Source organism: Scyliorhinus canicula, chromosome 13 (genome assembly GCF_902713615.1).
Source record: "Scyliorhinus canicula chromosome 13, sScyCan1.1, whole genome shotgun sequence".
NCBI classification, from domain to species: domain Eukaryota; kingdom Metazoa; phylum Chordata; class Chondrichthyes; order Carcharhiniformes; family Scyliorhinidae; genus Scyliorhinus; species Scyliorhinus canicula.
This window is the reverse complement of record NC_052158.1, coordinates 11,855,119-11,868,993: the sequence shown is the minus strand read 5'-3', so window position 1 is coordinate 11,868,993 and position 13,875 is coordinate 11,855,119. Positions and strand designations below refer to the sequence as shown.

The 13,875-nt window shown below is 46.8% G+C and overlaps 1 protein-coding gene across 1 annotated transcript; it reads left to right on the top strand.

Moving 5' to 3' along the window:
• The first annotated feature begins 503 nt into the window (after window positions 1–503).
• LOC119976486 (zinc-binding protein A33-like) lies at window positions 504–13,669 on the top strand. Its single transcript, XM_038817025.1, has 6 exons — window positions 504–929; window positions 1,020–1,115; window positions 1,209–1,442; window positions 1,944–1,966; window positions 3,591–3,706; window positions 13,119–13,669. The coding sequence occupies exons 1-6, from the start codon at window positions 519–521 to the stop codon at window positions 13,667–13,669; spliced, it is 1,431 nt and encodes a 476-aa protein (XP_038672953.1). The 5' UTR covers window positions 504–518.
• The last annotated feature ends 206 nt before the right edge of the window (window positions 13,670–13,875 follow it).

The window sequence follows — 13,875 nt, the reverse complement described above, 5'->3', positions numbered from 1 at the left end:
TTATTGGGTTAGGGGTCTAGGGTGGAAGTGAGGGTTTAAGTGGATCGGTGCAGACTCGATGGGTCAAATGGCCTCCTTCTGCACTGTATGTTCTATGTATCTATACTACACCCCTTTATGCTTCACCCGATGCCGGTGCTTATGTACTTACATTGTGTACCTTGTGTTGCTCTATTATGCATTTTCTTTTATTTTCATGCACTTAATGATCTGTTGAGATGCTTGCAGAAAAATACTGTTCACTGTACCTCGGTACACGTAACAATAAACAAAATCCAATCCAACCTCCCTCCCTGTATCCACTTTCTTTCTCTCTGTCCTACAGAAAACCCGATATCGATGTTCACTCTTCTGTCCTTTGGACAGGTTTTCCCAAGTCTCAATGTAAACATCGTCGGGACATGGATTCACATTAAGTAACCATTTGCTGGATTATGCAGTGGCTTTTATCCGAAATTGCGGCAGTGTATTCCTTTCAAATTAAAACCGGTTTGAATCAGGAAGTGCTGAGTGTGAACATGGCTCTCAGGCAGCAGGTCCAGAGTTTGACCGAGCAGACAATTTGTCCCATTTGTCTCGATTTCTTCACCGATCCGGTTTCACTGGATTGTGGACACAACTTCTGCCGCTCCTGTATCTCCCAGTGTTGGGAAAAGAAGGAGATAAACTCCTGTCCGGAATGCAGAAAGGAGTTTCCCGAGAGAAACAACAGGATAAATCGAGTCTTAGCGAATCTGGCCCAGAAAACTCGAAAATTAAAGCTGAATCGGAAAGAGAAGGAAAGTAAACTTCACTGTGAGGAACATCAGGAAGAACTGAAGCTGTTTTGTGAAACTGACAAGAAATTGATCTGTCTGAATTGTGTCGGTTCACGGGAACACAGAGAGCATCGCTTCCTGTCAATTGGAGAAGCTATTAAAATCTACAAGGTAAAAGGAGAAATATTTAATAAACTGGTCGTTTTATCACATTTTCTCGCTGCAACACTTTAATCCTGTGGTCTTCATTCCCAATCCCAGGATCAGCTAAAATCTTCCTTAGATTCTCTCAGTGTGAAGAAATCGGCGGTTCTGGAAACTGAACTAAAACAGAAACGGAAGATTTCTGAAGTTAGGGTAAGGTCTCCCTGTGCTGATTTTCTGGGATCTCGGTTAGTTTTGTTCCCTTTATCGCGGGACATTAATTATGTTTCACATTTCATTCGGTAGGAACAGTCGAGCAGTCTGCAGATCCACATCACATCCGAGTTTAGTGAAATGCACCAGATTCTCACTGAGAAAGAGCAGCGTTTACTCAGAGATCTCAGGGAAGAAGAGGAGAGGATTCTAGAAACAATGAAAAAAAACCTTCGAGAGATTCAGGAGAATTTAAATTCTATTGAGGAGAAACTCTCCAGGTTGCAGAAACAGATGGAGCAAAAAGACGAGCTGACATTTCTGAAGGTGAGGGAATATATTGCGGGTCAGTTCAGTGAAACTTCACAGTCACAAAATAACTGATAACTGCGAAACAAATATGGAATTTGATGAGAAATTAGAATCAGAATTAAACGTGTATGAACTAATGGCTCTGAAACTGTCTCCAAATTCCCGGCATACATTTTAAGTGCTCCCCGCCCCCGCCTCCAGCCCCTCACCCAGTCCAGGATAGAGGCCTCTTTCCCAAATGTAATTTCTCCTGGAACTCCCATTGTAATCTAGTTCCAGTTCCATGTTGTGAGTGTGTGGGTGTGTCTGGTACGGTGTGTGAGAGTCACTGTGTCTGTGAGCGGGACTGATGCTCAGTTCCAGTTTATTTGACTCTCCACAATCTTCCTTCCAAAATCCATCACTTTCCACTTCCGTGTGAAACCTCATCTGCTCTGAGTCTGCTCATTTCACCAGCCTGTCTAACTCCTCCTGAAATCTGTTACTACCTCACTGTTCCTCATTCATTTCTTTCAGGAGGAAGCTTGTCGGAAGAGAAGGTAGGACATGTTCTTTACTGAAACTCTGCAGTTTGATAAAATAACACGGTGAAGTGTTCTCGATATATTTGTTGGTTGTTGTCACAACTGTAAAAAATTGTTCTTCGGACGGTTCTTTGATATTGCACAAATGACAAGATGTCAGGTAAATAATACAACCTGGTTCCCTGACTGGAAGTGATCACTTGCCTGATGTTGGCTGATACTGTCTGTGACCTTCCGACTGACCCTGAGAGAGCCGCAGGGTCCATGTATCCAAGGAATGGGTCATCCATGTCCCTGCATGGAGCCTGAGCAACCCGAGAAAGTCAAACGTTAAAGGGGGAACGGGTTCTATTTCTATTCTATAACATTAACTGGCTCTGTGTCCTTAATAACCATAACAACAAAGACTTGTATTTATATAGCGCCTTTAATGTAATATAACCTTCACAGGAAGTTCACAGGAGCGTTAAAAAGCACAAATTCACACACAAGGAAATATTAATCCGGATGACGGAGGTGGATATTAGAGAGAGTGTTTGAGGAAGAAAGAGAGACAGAGAGACGGAGAGGATCAGGGAGGGAATTCCAGAACTGAGGATCTCGGCAGCTGAAGGTCCAGCTCCCAACGGGGGAGTGACTAAAATCAGAGAGATTCAAGATGCCAGTAGGGGAGAGCAGGATTCTCGGCGGGTTGTGGGATCAGTTATTACAGAGTTAAACATTAAGTTCCAGATGTTTTCAGCCTTTGTAAAACAGCAAGTGGACAGACTAAATGTTTCCCTTCTCCTGTGATTTGTGATATCCCGGTAAATAATCTGTTATCAGACTGTGAACCTTTTTCAGGGCATGGGGGTTTCCATTCTCTGCCTTTGCATTTCCAAGTTGCAGAAACGTGATTAATATGTCACTTTGAGGGCAGCACGGTTGTCTAGTGGTTAGCACAGCTGGCTCACGGCGCTGAGGTCCGAGGTTCGATCCCGGCCCTGGGCCACTGTTCGTGTTGAGTTTGCACATTCTCCCCATGTTTGTGTGGGTTTTGCCCCCACAGCCCAAAAATGACAGAGAAGGTGGATTGGCCACGCTAAATTGCCCCTTAATTGGAAAAAATAATTGGGTAATCTAAATTTATAAAAAAGAAAAAAAAATAGTGGACAATTCTTTGACATTGCACAAATGACAAGATGTCAGGCAAATAATACAACCTGGTTCCCTGACTGGAAGTGATCACTTGCCTGATGTTGGCTGTTAGTGTCTGTGACCTTCCGACTGACCCCGAGAGAGCCGCAGGGTCCATGTATCCAAGGAATGGGTCATCCAGGAGAGAGCCTGAGCAACCCGAGAAATGCGTGGAATGCCCTGCCTGCAACAGTAGTGGACTCGCCAACACTAAACGCGTTCAAATGGTCATTGGATAGGCATATGGACGATAAGGGAATAGTGTAGAGGGACTTTAGAGGGGTTTCACAGGACGGCACAACATCTAAGGCCGAAGGGCCTGTACTGCTCTGTAATGTTCTATGTTGTAAAAAAAATATGTCACTTTGTACATTTTTTCTATCATCTAAAAATTGGACCTTTTAAATCTGTGATAAAAATCTCCTGACAAAGACAAATTAACAACATTTTTTTTCACACACAGAATTGATGATGAGGATCACACACTCTCAGTATTTGCTGTCGCTCTGTCTATCGGAAAGTTCAAAGGTCCTTTACAGTACACAGTATGGCGAGATATGATAAACTCCATTAACCCCGGTAAAACTCCTATTAATTTTCCTAATTTTTATCCAGTTGTGACGGGACTAAAGGGTCTCCAAGGTCCCAGATTAAATATTCTCTCCATTCTCATATTTTACTCTCTGTGGGTTCCTCTGGGTGAGTGTCTGAAGCCATCAGCACCGTGTGTCAAAGCAGTGAAGGGATCTGTATAACCAGAGGAATAGAGCACCAATCTCAGGATGGGAAACCCAATTTATAGAGGAGACTGGACTGGTCCCGTCTGTCATTCTGGGAAACATTTTTTATCATTGTTTTTCGGGAAGACATTCAGACATTAGAGAGCAAGTGTTAAACGGCAGATAATCTGGTTGGTGGAATTGGACACCTTCATCAAGAGGAGGGGCTGCAGAAACTGCGAGTCTGCACTGGATAAAGAGGGAGTGTGGTGATCTTATTGAAATGTTCAAGCATCAAAACAGAAGGGAGAATGTAAAAATCCACAGGTTTAACACAGTCACAGAGTCCAGATCAAAGTAGGTATAGTTTTAAATCTAGAATAGGGAGTTTGGATTGAGTGAGGTTGATTTTTTGAGTGACTCCATTGATGGAGCAGGTAGTGAACCAGTGAAGCCACTGCTCACTCTGTGAATTTGCTCAGAGGCCCAGTCCATTCTGAGGGCTGATCTTCAGAACAATATCACTGTCCACTTTCCCAAGGGTTTGCAGTGTGGGAAGATGTTCTGAGATTCGTGAGGTGGGACAGGAGACAGGAAATCCTCCTCTGACTCCGGAGAGGATGACATGAATACACAGCGGGGGTGAGAGAGGGAAAAGAGCGGCGAGCAGCAGTAAGAAAAATCTCACCTCCTGGTCCCAGAGAAATCATTACAAAATAGGGGAAAATGGACCTTGAATTTGAAAACTACCTACATTCCCCCAGCGTGGCCCAAAACACTTCAGAACCAGTGGAATATTGATGAGGAACAGTCACTGTTGTAATGTAGGAAATGGGAAAACCAATTTGTTGGTTGTTAATCTTTGGGAGCCTCTCCATTCTCATATTTTACTTTCTGTGGGTTCCTCTGAGTGAGCAAGATCCCAGAAACAGCATTGTGATAATGATGACGTTTTCTGTTTGTGGTATAAATATTGGGCAGGACACAGAGAATGAACTCCTGAAATAATTTCCGATGATGTTTCCAGTGGTCCCTTTAAGACCAATGATAAGACCATTCGACTGACTGTTCCTCTGCTGGGGCTTGCACAACTCATGCAACACCATCTGATGGAAGATCAGTACTGTATTGAGTCTCCAGGTACATCAATGTCTCAATGAAGTTGCTCCTCATGCCTAGCATGGGGCTATTTTGCAGCAACTACACAATTGTGAGGGTGCAGTGACATTCGGGTAGCACGTACTGTGAATTATTTTGGTCTCCTCATTCCTGTTTCCTGTGTAAATCTGTAAATCACTGCACTTACGTGGAGGGTGTCAAAAGGAAGGGATGAGTTTTTGGCTGAGGATTTCTCTTTCACAAAACCATGTTGACTTCACGATTTGCCTTGATTTCTCCAGCTGTAACCTTGTCAATGCTTATCAATAGTCTCCCATTTAAGACAGAGATGAGAACATTTTTCTCTTCGATTTGTGTCTGTGGAACTCTCTTCCTCAAACAGCAGTGGGAACAGAGACACATAATACTTTTCAGGCAGAGATCAATGTGTTCTTGAAAAACAAGGGGGTGAAATGTTATAGGGAGTAGGTGGGAATGTGAAGTTCAGTTTATTTTTTTTAAAAAAATATTTTATTGAGGTATTTTTTTGACATTGTAACAGCAGCAATATAAACAATGTTCATGAAAATATAAACAGTGCAAATATCACCTCCCTCCCCAATAGGTCCCACCATTAATTAACCCCCTAATCTACACTAACCTAATCCCCCCCCCCCCCCCTCCTCTGCTGACGATTAATTCTCTGCAAAGAAGCCGATGAATAGTTGCACCTCCGGGCGAACCCGAACAGTGACCCTCTCAAGGCAAACTTAATTTTCTCCAGACAGAGAAAGCCAGCCATAGCCGATAGCCAGATCTCCGACTTCGGGGACTTTGAGCCCCTCCAAGCTAGCAATATCCACCTCCGGGCTACCAGGGAAGCAAAGGCCAGAACATCCGCCTCTTTCTCCTCCTGGATTCCTGAATCCTGCGACACCCCGAAAATTGCCACCTCTGGACTCAATGCCACCCTTGTTTTTAATACCTTGGACATGACGTCAGCAAACCCCTGCCATAATCCCGGTTGGCACATTTTGCGCACCTATTCTCCACCCCAAAGAATCTGCTCATCTGGAGCAGTCATGTGAGCGCGATGAATGACCTTGAATTGTATCAGTGAGCCTGGCACATGTTGCGGACGCATTGACTCTACTCAACATGTCTGCCCATAGACCATCCGCTATCTCTCCCCCCCCAGCTCCTCCTCCCACTTTCACTTCAGCTCCTCGGTCTGCCTCCCTTCTGATCCCTTATAAATGTCAAAAAAGCTCCCCTCACCTATCCATCCTCTAGAAACTACCCTGTCCTGAATCCCCCTTAGCGGCAGGAGTGGGAAAGTTGATACCCGTCAATGCACAAAGTCCCGCATCTGCAGGTATGAAAATTAGTTCTCACCCCACAAATGCAAACTTCTCCAGCGCCCTCATATTCGGAAAGCTCCCCTCTATAAACAAGTCCCCATCCTCTCAATCCACGCTCTCCGCCATATTCGGAACCCTCCCGTGATCCTCCCCAGGGCAAACCGGTCATTATCGCAGATTGGGGACCCGCTCCCACTATTCCCACATATCTCCTCCATTGCCCCAGACTCTCAAGGCCGCCACCACCACGGGGCTGGTGGAGTACCACACCGGTGGGAACGGCAGAGGCGCAGTTACCAGCGCCCCCAAACTTGTGCCCATGGAAGAAGCTGCCTCCATACGCACCCATGCCGACCCTAGCCCCCCCGCCACCAGCCACTTGCGAATCATGGCTATGTTAGCAGCCCAGTAATAATGACTAAAGTTCAGCAGCGCCAGCCCTCCCTCTCCCCGACTCCGGTCCAGCATTATCCTCCTCACTCGCAAGCACTTGCCCCCCCACCCCAATACTAAGCCCGCTATAACTTTATTGACCCGCTTAAAAAAGGACCGCGGAATGAAGATGGGGAGACATTGAAATACAAACAGGAATCTCGGGAGGACTGTCATTTCTACCGTTTGGAGAAAACGGGTGTGCATCCTATCTCTGGAAATCATCTTTCATCTGATCCACCAAGTTCAATTTATGTAGCCGGTCCCAATCCCACGCCACTTGGATTCCTAGGTACGTGAAACTGTCCCCAACCAATCTAAATGGCAGTTCCCCCAATCGCCTCTCCTGACCCCTCGCCTGGACAGCAAACATCCTCGCTTGTCTCCATATCAAGTTTATTCCCTGAAAACCGGCCAAATTCCCCTAAAATACCCATGATTTCTTCCATCCCCTCAATTGGATCTGAAACTGAGACTGTGCTCCACCCCCCAGCCCCTCCCCGGACCAGCCCTTTGAGGCCCTCAGACAATTGCCAGCGGCTCTGTAGCCAGCGCAAACAGCAGTGAGGAGAGGGGGCATCCCTGTCTCGTCCCCCGGTGCAGTCTAAAATAGTCCGAAGTCGTCCTGTTCGGTGAAGTTCAGTTTATAATCAGATCAGCCGCAATCTTATTGAATGGTGGAGCAGTCTCGAGTGGCCGAGTGGTCTACTTCTCCAAATTCGTATGTTCGTCAACATGTGTGCGTGTTTTTCTCTGACCAGTGTCATCTACTGGTCACCAGTCATCTACAGACAGGCCAGAAGGCTGAAGTTGGTCCTGAAAACAAAAAAGAGAAATTATTAACCCCAGTAACGATCCAGGAATTGATTTTTAAAATATAAATTTAGAGTACCCAATTCATTTTTCCCAATTAAGGGGCAATTTAGCGTGGCCAATCCACCTAGCCTGCACATCTTTGGATTGTGCGGGTGAAACACATGCAAACATGGGAAAAATGTGCAAACTCCACACGGTCAGCGTCCCAGGGCTGGGATTGAACCTGGGAGCTCGGTGCCGTGAGGCAGCAGTGCTAACCACTGCACCACTGTGTCGCCTAACATCCAGGAATTGAAAGGATATAACAAAATGGTGGAGAACTGTGAAACTACTCTTTGTGGCTCCAAGTCACCTTGAGAGTTGGTGATCTAGTGGTATTGTCACCAGACTAGTAACACAGAGAACAAGGGTAATCCTCTGGGGTGCCGGGTTCGAATCCCACCATGACAGATGGTGAAATTTGAATTCAATAAAAACAAATCTGGATTAAAATGAAACCCTGTTGCCGATTGTCGTAAAAAAAATCTTGTTCACTAATGTCCTTCAAGGGAGGAAATCTGCTGTCCTTACCCGATCTGGCTGGCATGTGACTCCAGATTCACACAGCGATACAATTGACTCTTAATTTCCCCCCTGAAATGGCTTCTCAATCCACTCAGTTGAAGGACAATTAGAGATGGGCAAAATACTGGCCCAGCCAGCGACGCCCACATCCCAAGAACAAATGTTATTAAAAGTCCGTTGAGAAGCAGTCAAGGTGGTCATCAAGAGGTTGGTCATCCTTACGGTTTTCAGGTCAGGAGCAGACAAGGAGAAATGTCCCGATGGCAGAAAAGCATATATAATTTACTCCAGCTGCAGTCGATGGTGATTGATATTAAGGCGGCTCCTCAAGACTCGTTCTATATTGCAGAGGCCTCCAAGGTCATTGTGCAGTCCAAAGCCCACTCCGTGGAACAGAAGTAGACATGCTCACATTTCAGCTTCCAAAAGATACACGTATTGAACTCAGTGGTCAACAGCATGAAGGAAGATGACTTAGTAACATCATCAGGGTCTGACATACTAAGGGTCAGCATATCCTTTCATGCCTTGCATGACATGAAGCTCACAGACAACAAGACCACCCTCTCCTTCGTGTATCTATCACAGAGATCTAAGATGACAGGATGGGAAGTGTCTGAGCAACCCATTAACTCTGGACAAGCCGACAAAGTCTCCTAGATCCTAGCGAGGAAGAATCAGTTCACCAGGTCAGTTGCATTTGGCTCTGTGGGATTGGATCAGACCAGACCTGCTGGGAGTATATTAGAGTATGCTTCTGTCTGGCAGGATTTCAGAATTGAAGAGGAAAGGCTTCCTCACTGTCATCTACAGGTGGAAGGTGAGAGAGAAGAATTAGAAATTGGTGACACATTTCACTGCATAATATGGACAACAGAATTCTGTCACACATCATCATCATCATCAATCCGGTCAAGCCTACTCCAGAACTGTGATCCACCATGATCAGAACTAATCTGTACCCAACAGGAAGTTCTCAGATAGCCTCCTGCAACTCAGTAACACAGACACCTCTGTGCGGGTCAGAGTGGTGGACACCTTCCTCATCAATTTGGATCAAGAGATGGCCTCTGAGCACGGTGGCGCACTGGGTTAGCCCTTTGTCTCATGGCGTCAAGGTCCCAGGTTCAATCCCGGCTCTGGGTCACTGTCCATGTCGAGTTTGTACATTTTCCCCGTGTTTACTTGGGTTTCGCCCCAACAACCCAAAGATTGTGGGCAGCATGGTAGCAGAGTGGTTATCACTGTCGCTTCACAGCTCCAAGGTCCCAGGTTCGATTCCTGGCTGGGTCACTGTCTGTGCGGAGTCTGCACGTTCTCCCCATGTCTGCGTGGGTTTCCTCCGGGTGCTCTGGTTTCCTCCCCCAGTCCAAAGATGTGTGGGTTAGGTGGATTGGCCATGCTAAATTGCCCTTAAGTGTCTAAAAGGTTAAATGGGGGTTATTGGGTTACAGGGATAGGGTAGATCCATGGGCTTGACTCGGGTGCTCTTGTAAGGGCCGGTGCAGACTCAATGGGCCTAATGGCCTCCTTCTGCACTGTAAATTCTATGATTCTATTCTATGTGCAGGCTAGGTGGATTGGCCACACTAGATTGCCCCTTAATTGGAAAAAAATTATTGGGTACTCTAAATTTATGAAAAAAAAGAGATGGCCTTTGACAAAATATTAAACAATCATAAGATGCAAATACGCTCTGAAAACGGGGTTTTGAGAGAGAATGCATAATTTGATCTAATCCCGTCCCCCTGAGACTCCAAGTCACTTGGGAGTCTCTTACTCAATCTTGACCACCTGCTGGGTGAGCAAATCAGAATTCATTTTGGCAATCAATGGCATTGTTATCGCTGCATCTCCCAGTATCAACATCCGGAGGATTAACATTGCCCAGAAAGTGAACTGGGCCAGCCACATAAACTCTGGTACAAGAGCAGGTCAGAGGTTAGGAATTCCACTGCGAGTAACTCGCCTCTTCACTCCCGAAAGTCTGCCCACCACCTACAAGGTTGAAGTTAGGACTATAATGGAATACTGTCCGCCTCCCTGCATCAATACAGCTCCAGCAACACACAACACAAATGGGGACCAGATAGAATGGCACTCATGAGGGTCTCCTGGCTTCCAGCCTGGCATTGCCCAGGTGGCAGGGGCACTGCCAGGGTACAAGGTTGGCATTTGTTTTGCACAGGTGTAATCAGGCTGGGGTGCCGTGTGTGGGTGAAGGGGGGTGTGGGGAAGTGCATTGGGGGGGATTGCTTTGGCGGCCTCGGAGATTAGGATGCCGTTTAAAAATATAATGGGCAGCGTGGTTGCACAGTTGCTTCACAGCTGCAGGGTTCCAGGTTCGATTCCCGGCTGGGTCACTGTCTGTGTGGAGTCTGCACGTCCTCCCCCTGTGTGCGTGGGTTTCCTCTGGGTGCTCCGGTTTCCTCCCACAGTCCAAAGATGTGCAGGTTAGGTGGATTGGCCATGCTAAATTGCCCTTAGCGTCCAAAAAGGTTGGGTGTGGTTACAGGGAAAAGGTGGAGGCTTGCGCTTAGGAGAGGTGCTCTTTCCAAGGGCCTGTCCAGACTCGATGGGCTGAATGGCCTCCTTCTGCACTGCAAATCCTATGATTCTAATGAACACACAAGAAGCTTGACACTAGCAAGACAAACCAGCCCAGGTGACTGGCACCTCATCCACAAATAAAATATTTCCTCCCTCCGCCCATGATGAACTGTAGCAGCCGTGTGTGCCATCTACAAGATGCACTGCAGGAAGTCACCAAGGGACAGAATGTATGGTAGTACATTTGCTGGCGATATAAAGATAGTTCGAAAATTAAGTTGTCAAGAGGGTATAAAAAGTTCCAAGGAATTTTGATAGTTTAAGTGACAGTTAAGCAAATGGAGTATAATGTGGGGAAATGTAAACTTGTCCACTTTGGCAGAAATGAGGAGAATTTGTTTGCTGTCAGAGGTTTGTTAGTGTTTGGGATTCTTTTCCCCAGTGAGCAGTGGTGACTGGATCGTGGAATATATTCTATCAGATCAGCCCTGATTTTATAAAATTGTAGAAAAGTTTGACGGGCCGAATGCCCTTCTTCAGCTCCTATTTTTCTGTGTTCTTGTAATTTGACATTTGTCTGCCTTACAGGCTCGGATTTTGTATAACTTGTGGGGTGGTATCTTAATGGGCATATGACCTCTCAGCCGTGCTCTCTCCCACTCTTTCACTCTCCACACTTGCCCATCCCTCCCCACCCACCGAACCCCTGTTCCGTCAGCACTCTCCCCAAAACCCTCCCCCCCTGCTGCACTCCTTCTCACTATCTGTCATCCCTTCTCTTACATTCTACCCCCCCCCCCCCCCCCCAGTTCCTCCGTCCTGCTATCTCACGCCTTCCACTCCCTGTCCCTTAACCTCTCCCCCGCTGACATCTCTCGCTCTTCTCCCCCATTTTGCACTTAGAATCATAGAATCCCTAGAGTGCAGGAGGAGGCCATTCGGCCCATCGAGTTTGCAGCGACTGTTCGAATGAGGACTTTATCCCTTCCCACTCTCCCCTATACCTGTAAACACACCAATAATTTATCTCTCCCCTTTTACCCTTTTCTCACTCCCCTCCCACTCTTCCTTTTTCTCTACCTGTTCCCTCGGTCTTACTCATTCGCCAGAATCTCTCTTTCCCACCCATGCATTCATCTATCACTCCTGCTCTCTATTCCTGTTCCTCACTCTCCCTCTCAGCCTCTTCCACCGACCCACAGTCTATCTCCACATCCTCCCCTTTCCCTTCCGTCATCATTTGGTTATACATCGCCCCTCACTCTCCCACTTCCAACTCGGTCTCCCCTCTCTTTCCCGCACTTTCTCCTCTGCCACCCCAACTGTCTTTCCCACGTTGTCTTCCACTGTCCCACTCTCCTCTATCCTCCCAATTTACCTCGCACTCTCTGTAACCCTCACCCTCCCTTCCTCCCACTTTTGTATTCGCTCTCTTTCTTTCTCTCTCCCAACTTGCCCTTATAATACGCTATAGTTGCTACCCTTCCACCTCGCAGCTTCTTACACTCTCTGCTACCCTCCTGCTTTCTATAACACACTCCTTATTTCTCATCCACTTTCCCAATCTGTCATCCTGCTTTCTTTCGCTCTCTTTCATTTTCTCAAAGTCTCCCACTCTCATTTGCCCACCTTTCCCTCTCGCTCACTCCATTCTCACTCTCCCTCCCTACAGTTCAGCTCTCTTCTCTCCTCCACTCCCTCTCTCTGCTGCCCTTTTTCTCTCTTCTCAACCTCACACTGATAATTCCTGGTTCTTTGTGGTCGGTCTGGACTCAATAAAATCTGAGATGGATTTGCAGGTATCATCGCATTTAATAATAACTAACTTGCAAGGCTGACTCAATCCATAGGACCTCAGGACACACACACTGGCTTCTGAGAACCCAGGATAAAGAGAACCTCAGAACAAACTAACACTGGAGATATACTTCAAATGAAATCAAGATTCGCATACAAACTTCCCATTGGTCATTTTACACACCTCCTGACCTGGTCATATATCCTAATTGGCTCACTTATCCTGGGCCTCTTGTTACCCAGCATCCTTTTCACTATTCTCTCCACGAGGCAAAGCTCCCCTCCCCCTTCCTAGCCATGCTGTGCTCATCCCTTTGTTCTCTGTCTGTGAACAGATTACCCTTAGGGTCCTACTGTCCATCATATTCGTTTGCTCACTTCCTCAACACCACTTCCCTCTCCTCTCCGACTATCTGTTTCTCCCATGCCCATCCGATTTACTCACTGTTCTCTTTTACTCGCTCTCCCACTTCTGCTACTCTCCCCCTCTTTTCTCCTATCCCCATCATGCTCCCACTCTCCACTCCTCACACTCTTCTCCCTTCCCCTCACAAATCCCACTTTCCCTTCCCTCTTTCCCCATCATCATCCCTCCTCCACCTCCCCACCAACCCTCTCTAAATCACTGACTGTGTTATTTTAACTTTCCCCCAGCTCCAGCCTCTCTGACTCTGGATCTGAACACAGCGAATCCCCGGCTCATCCTGTCTGAGGACCGGACCAGTGTGAGACTCGGAGACAAACGGCAGCCACTCCCTGACAGCCCAAAGAGGTTTGATCCCTGGGAATGTGTCCTGGGATCAAAGGGATTCACATCAGGGAGACATTACTGGGAGGTGGAGGTGGGAGAGAAAACTCGGTGGGGTCTGGGTGTGGCCCGAGAGTCTGTGAAGAGGAGAAGCATAGTCTATCTGAGACCAGAGTCTGGATACTGGATTGTGAGACTGGATCTGGAAAGTAACTATTTTGCTGCCACTTCCCCATCCCGAACGCCCATCACCCCGAGTGCGAATCCACAGACGATTGGGGTTTATTTGGACTATGAGGGGGGACAGATGTCATTTTACAATGCAGACAACATGTCCCATCTCCACACTTTCACCGACACTTTCACTGAGAGAATCTTCCCCATTTTCTATCCGGGACTCAATATTGATGGTACAAATTCCGCACCACTGACAATCTGCGGCATTAATGGTCACTAAGAGATCCATCCCAGAAATTTCACACCATCTTCCTGCCTCCTACCAGCTGTAAACTGATGGGTGTGGGTCTCGGTACAGGTGGAGAGAGAAACCAGGTTAACATTATGGGTATAAACTGCGTATCGTAACTGGGAACTGAAGGATCAGCAAGGAGCTCTGTCGGGCTTGGGGAAAGAAGGAGAGGGAGAAAAACAATTTTCTCATTA

Coding starts and splice junctions, on each gene's coding strand:
- LOC119976486 (XM_038817025.1), top strand. CDS start 519: ATGGCTCTCAGGCAGCAGGTCCAGAGTTTGACCGAGCAGACAATTTGT. Junction 1,443..1,943: donor ACGAGCTGACATTTCTGAAG/GTGAGGGAATAT, acceptor CATTTCTTTCAG/GAGGAAGCTTGTCGGAAGAG. Junction 3,707..13,118: donor GATAAACTCCATTAACCCCG/GTAAAACTCCTA, acceptor ACTTTCCCCCAG/CTCCAGCCTCTCTGACTCTG.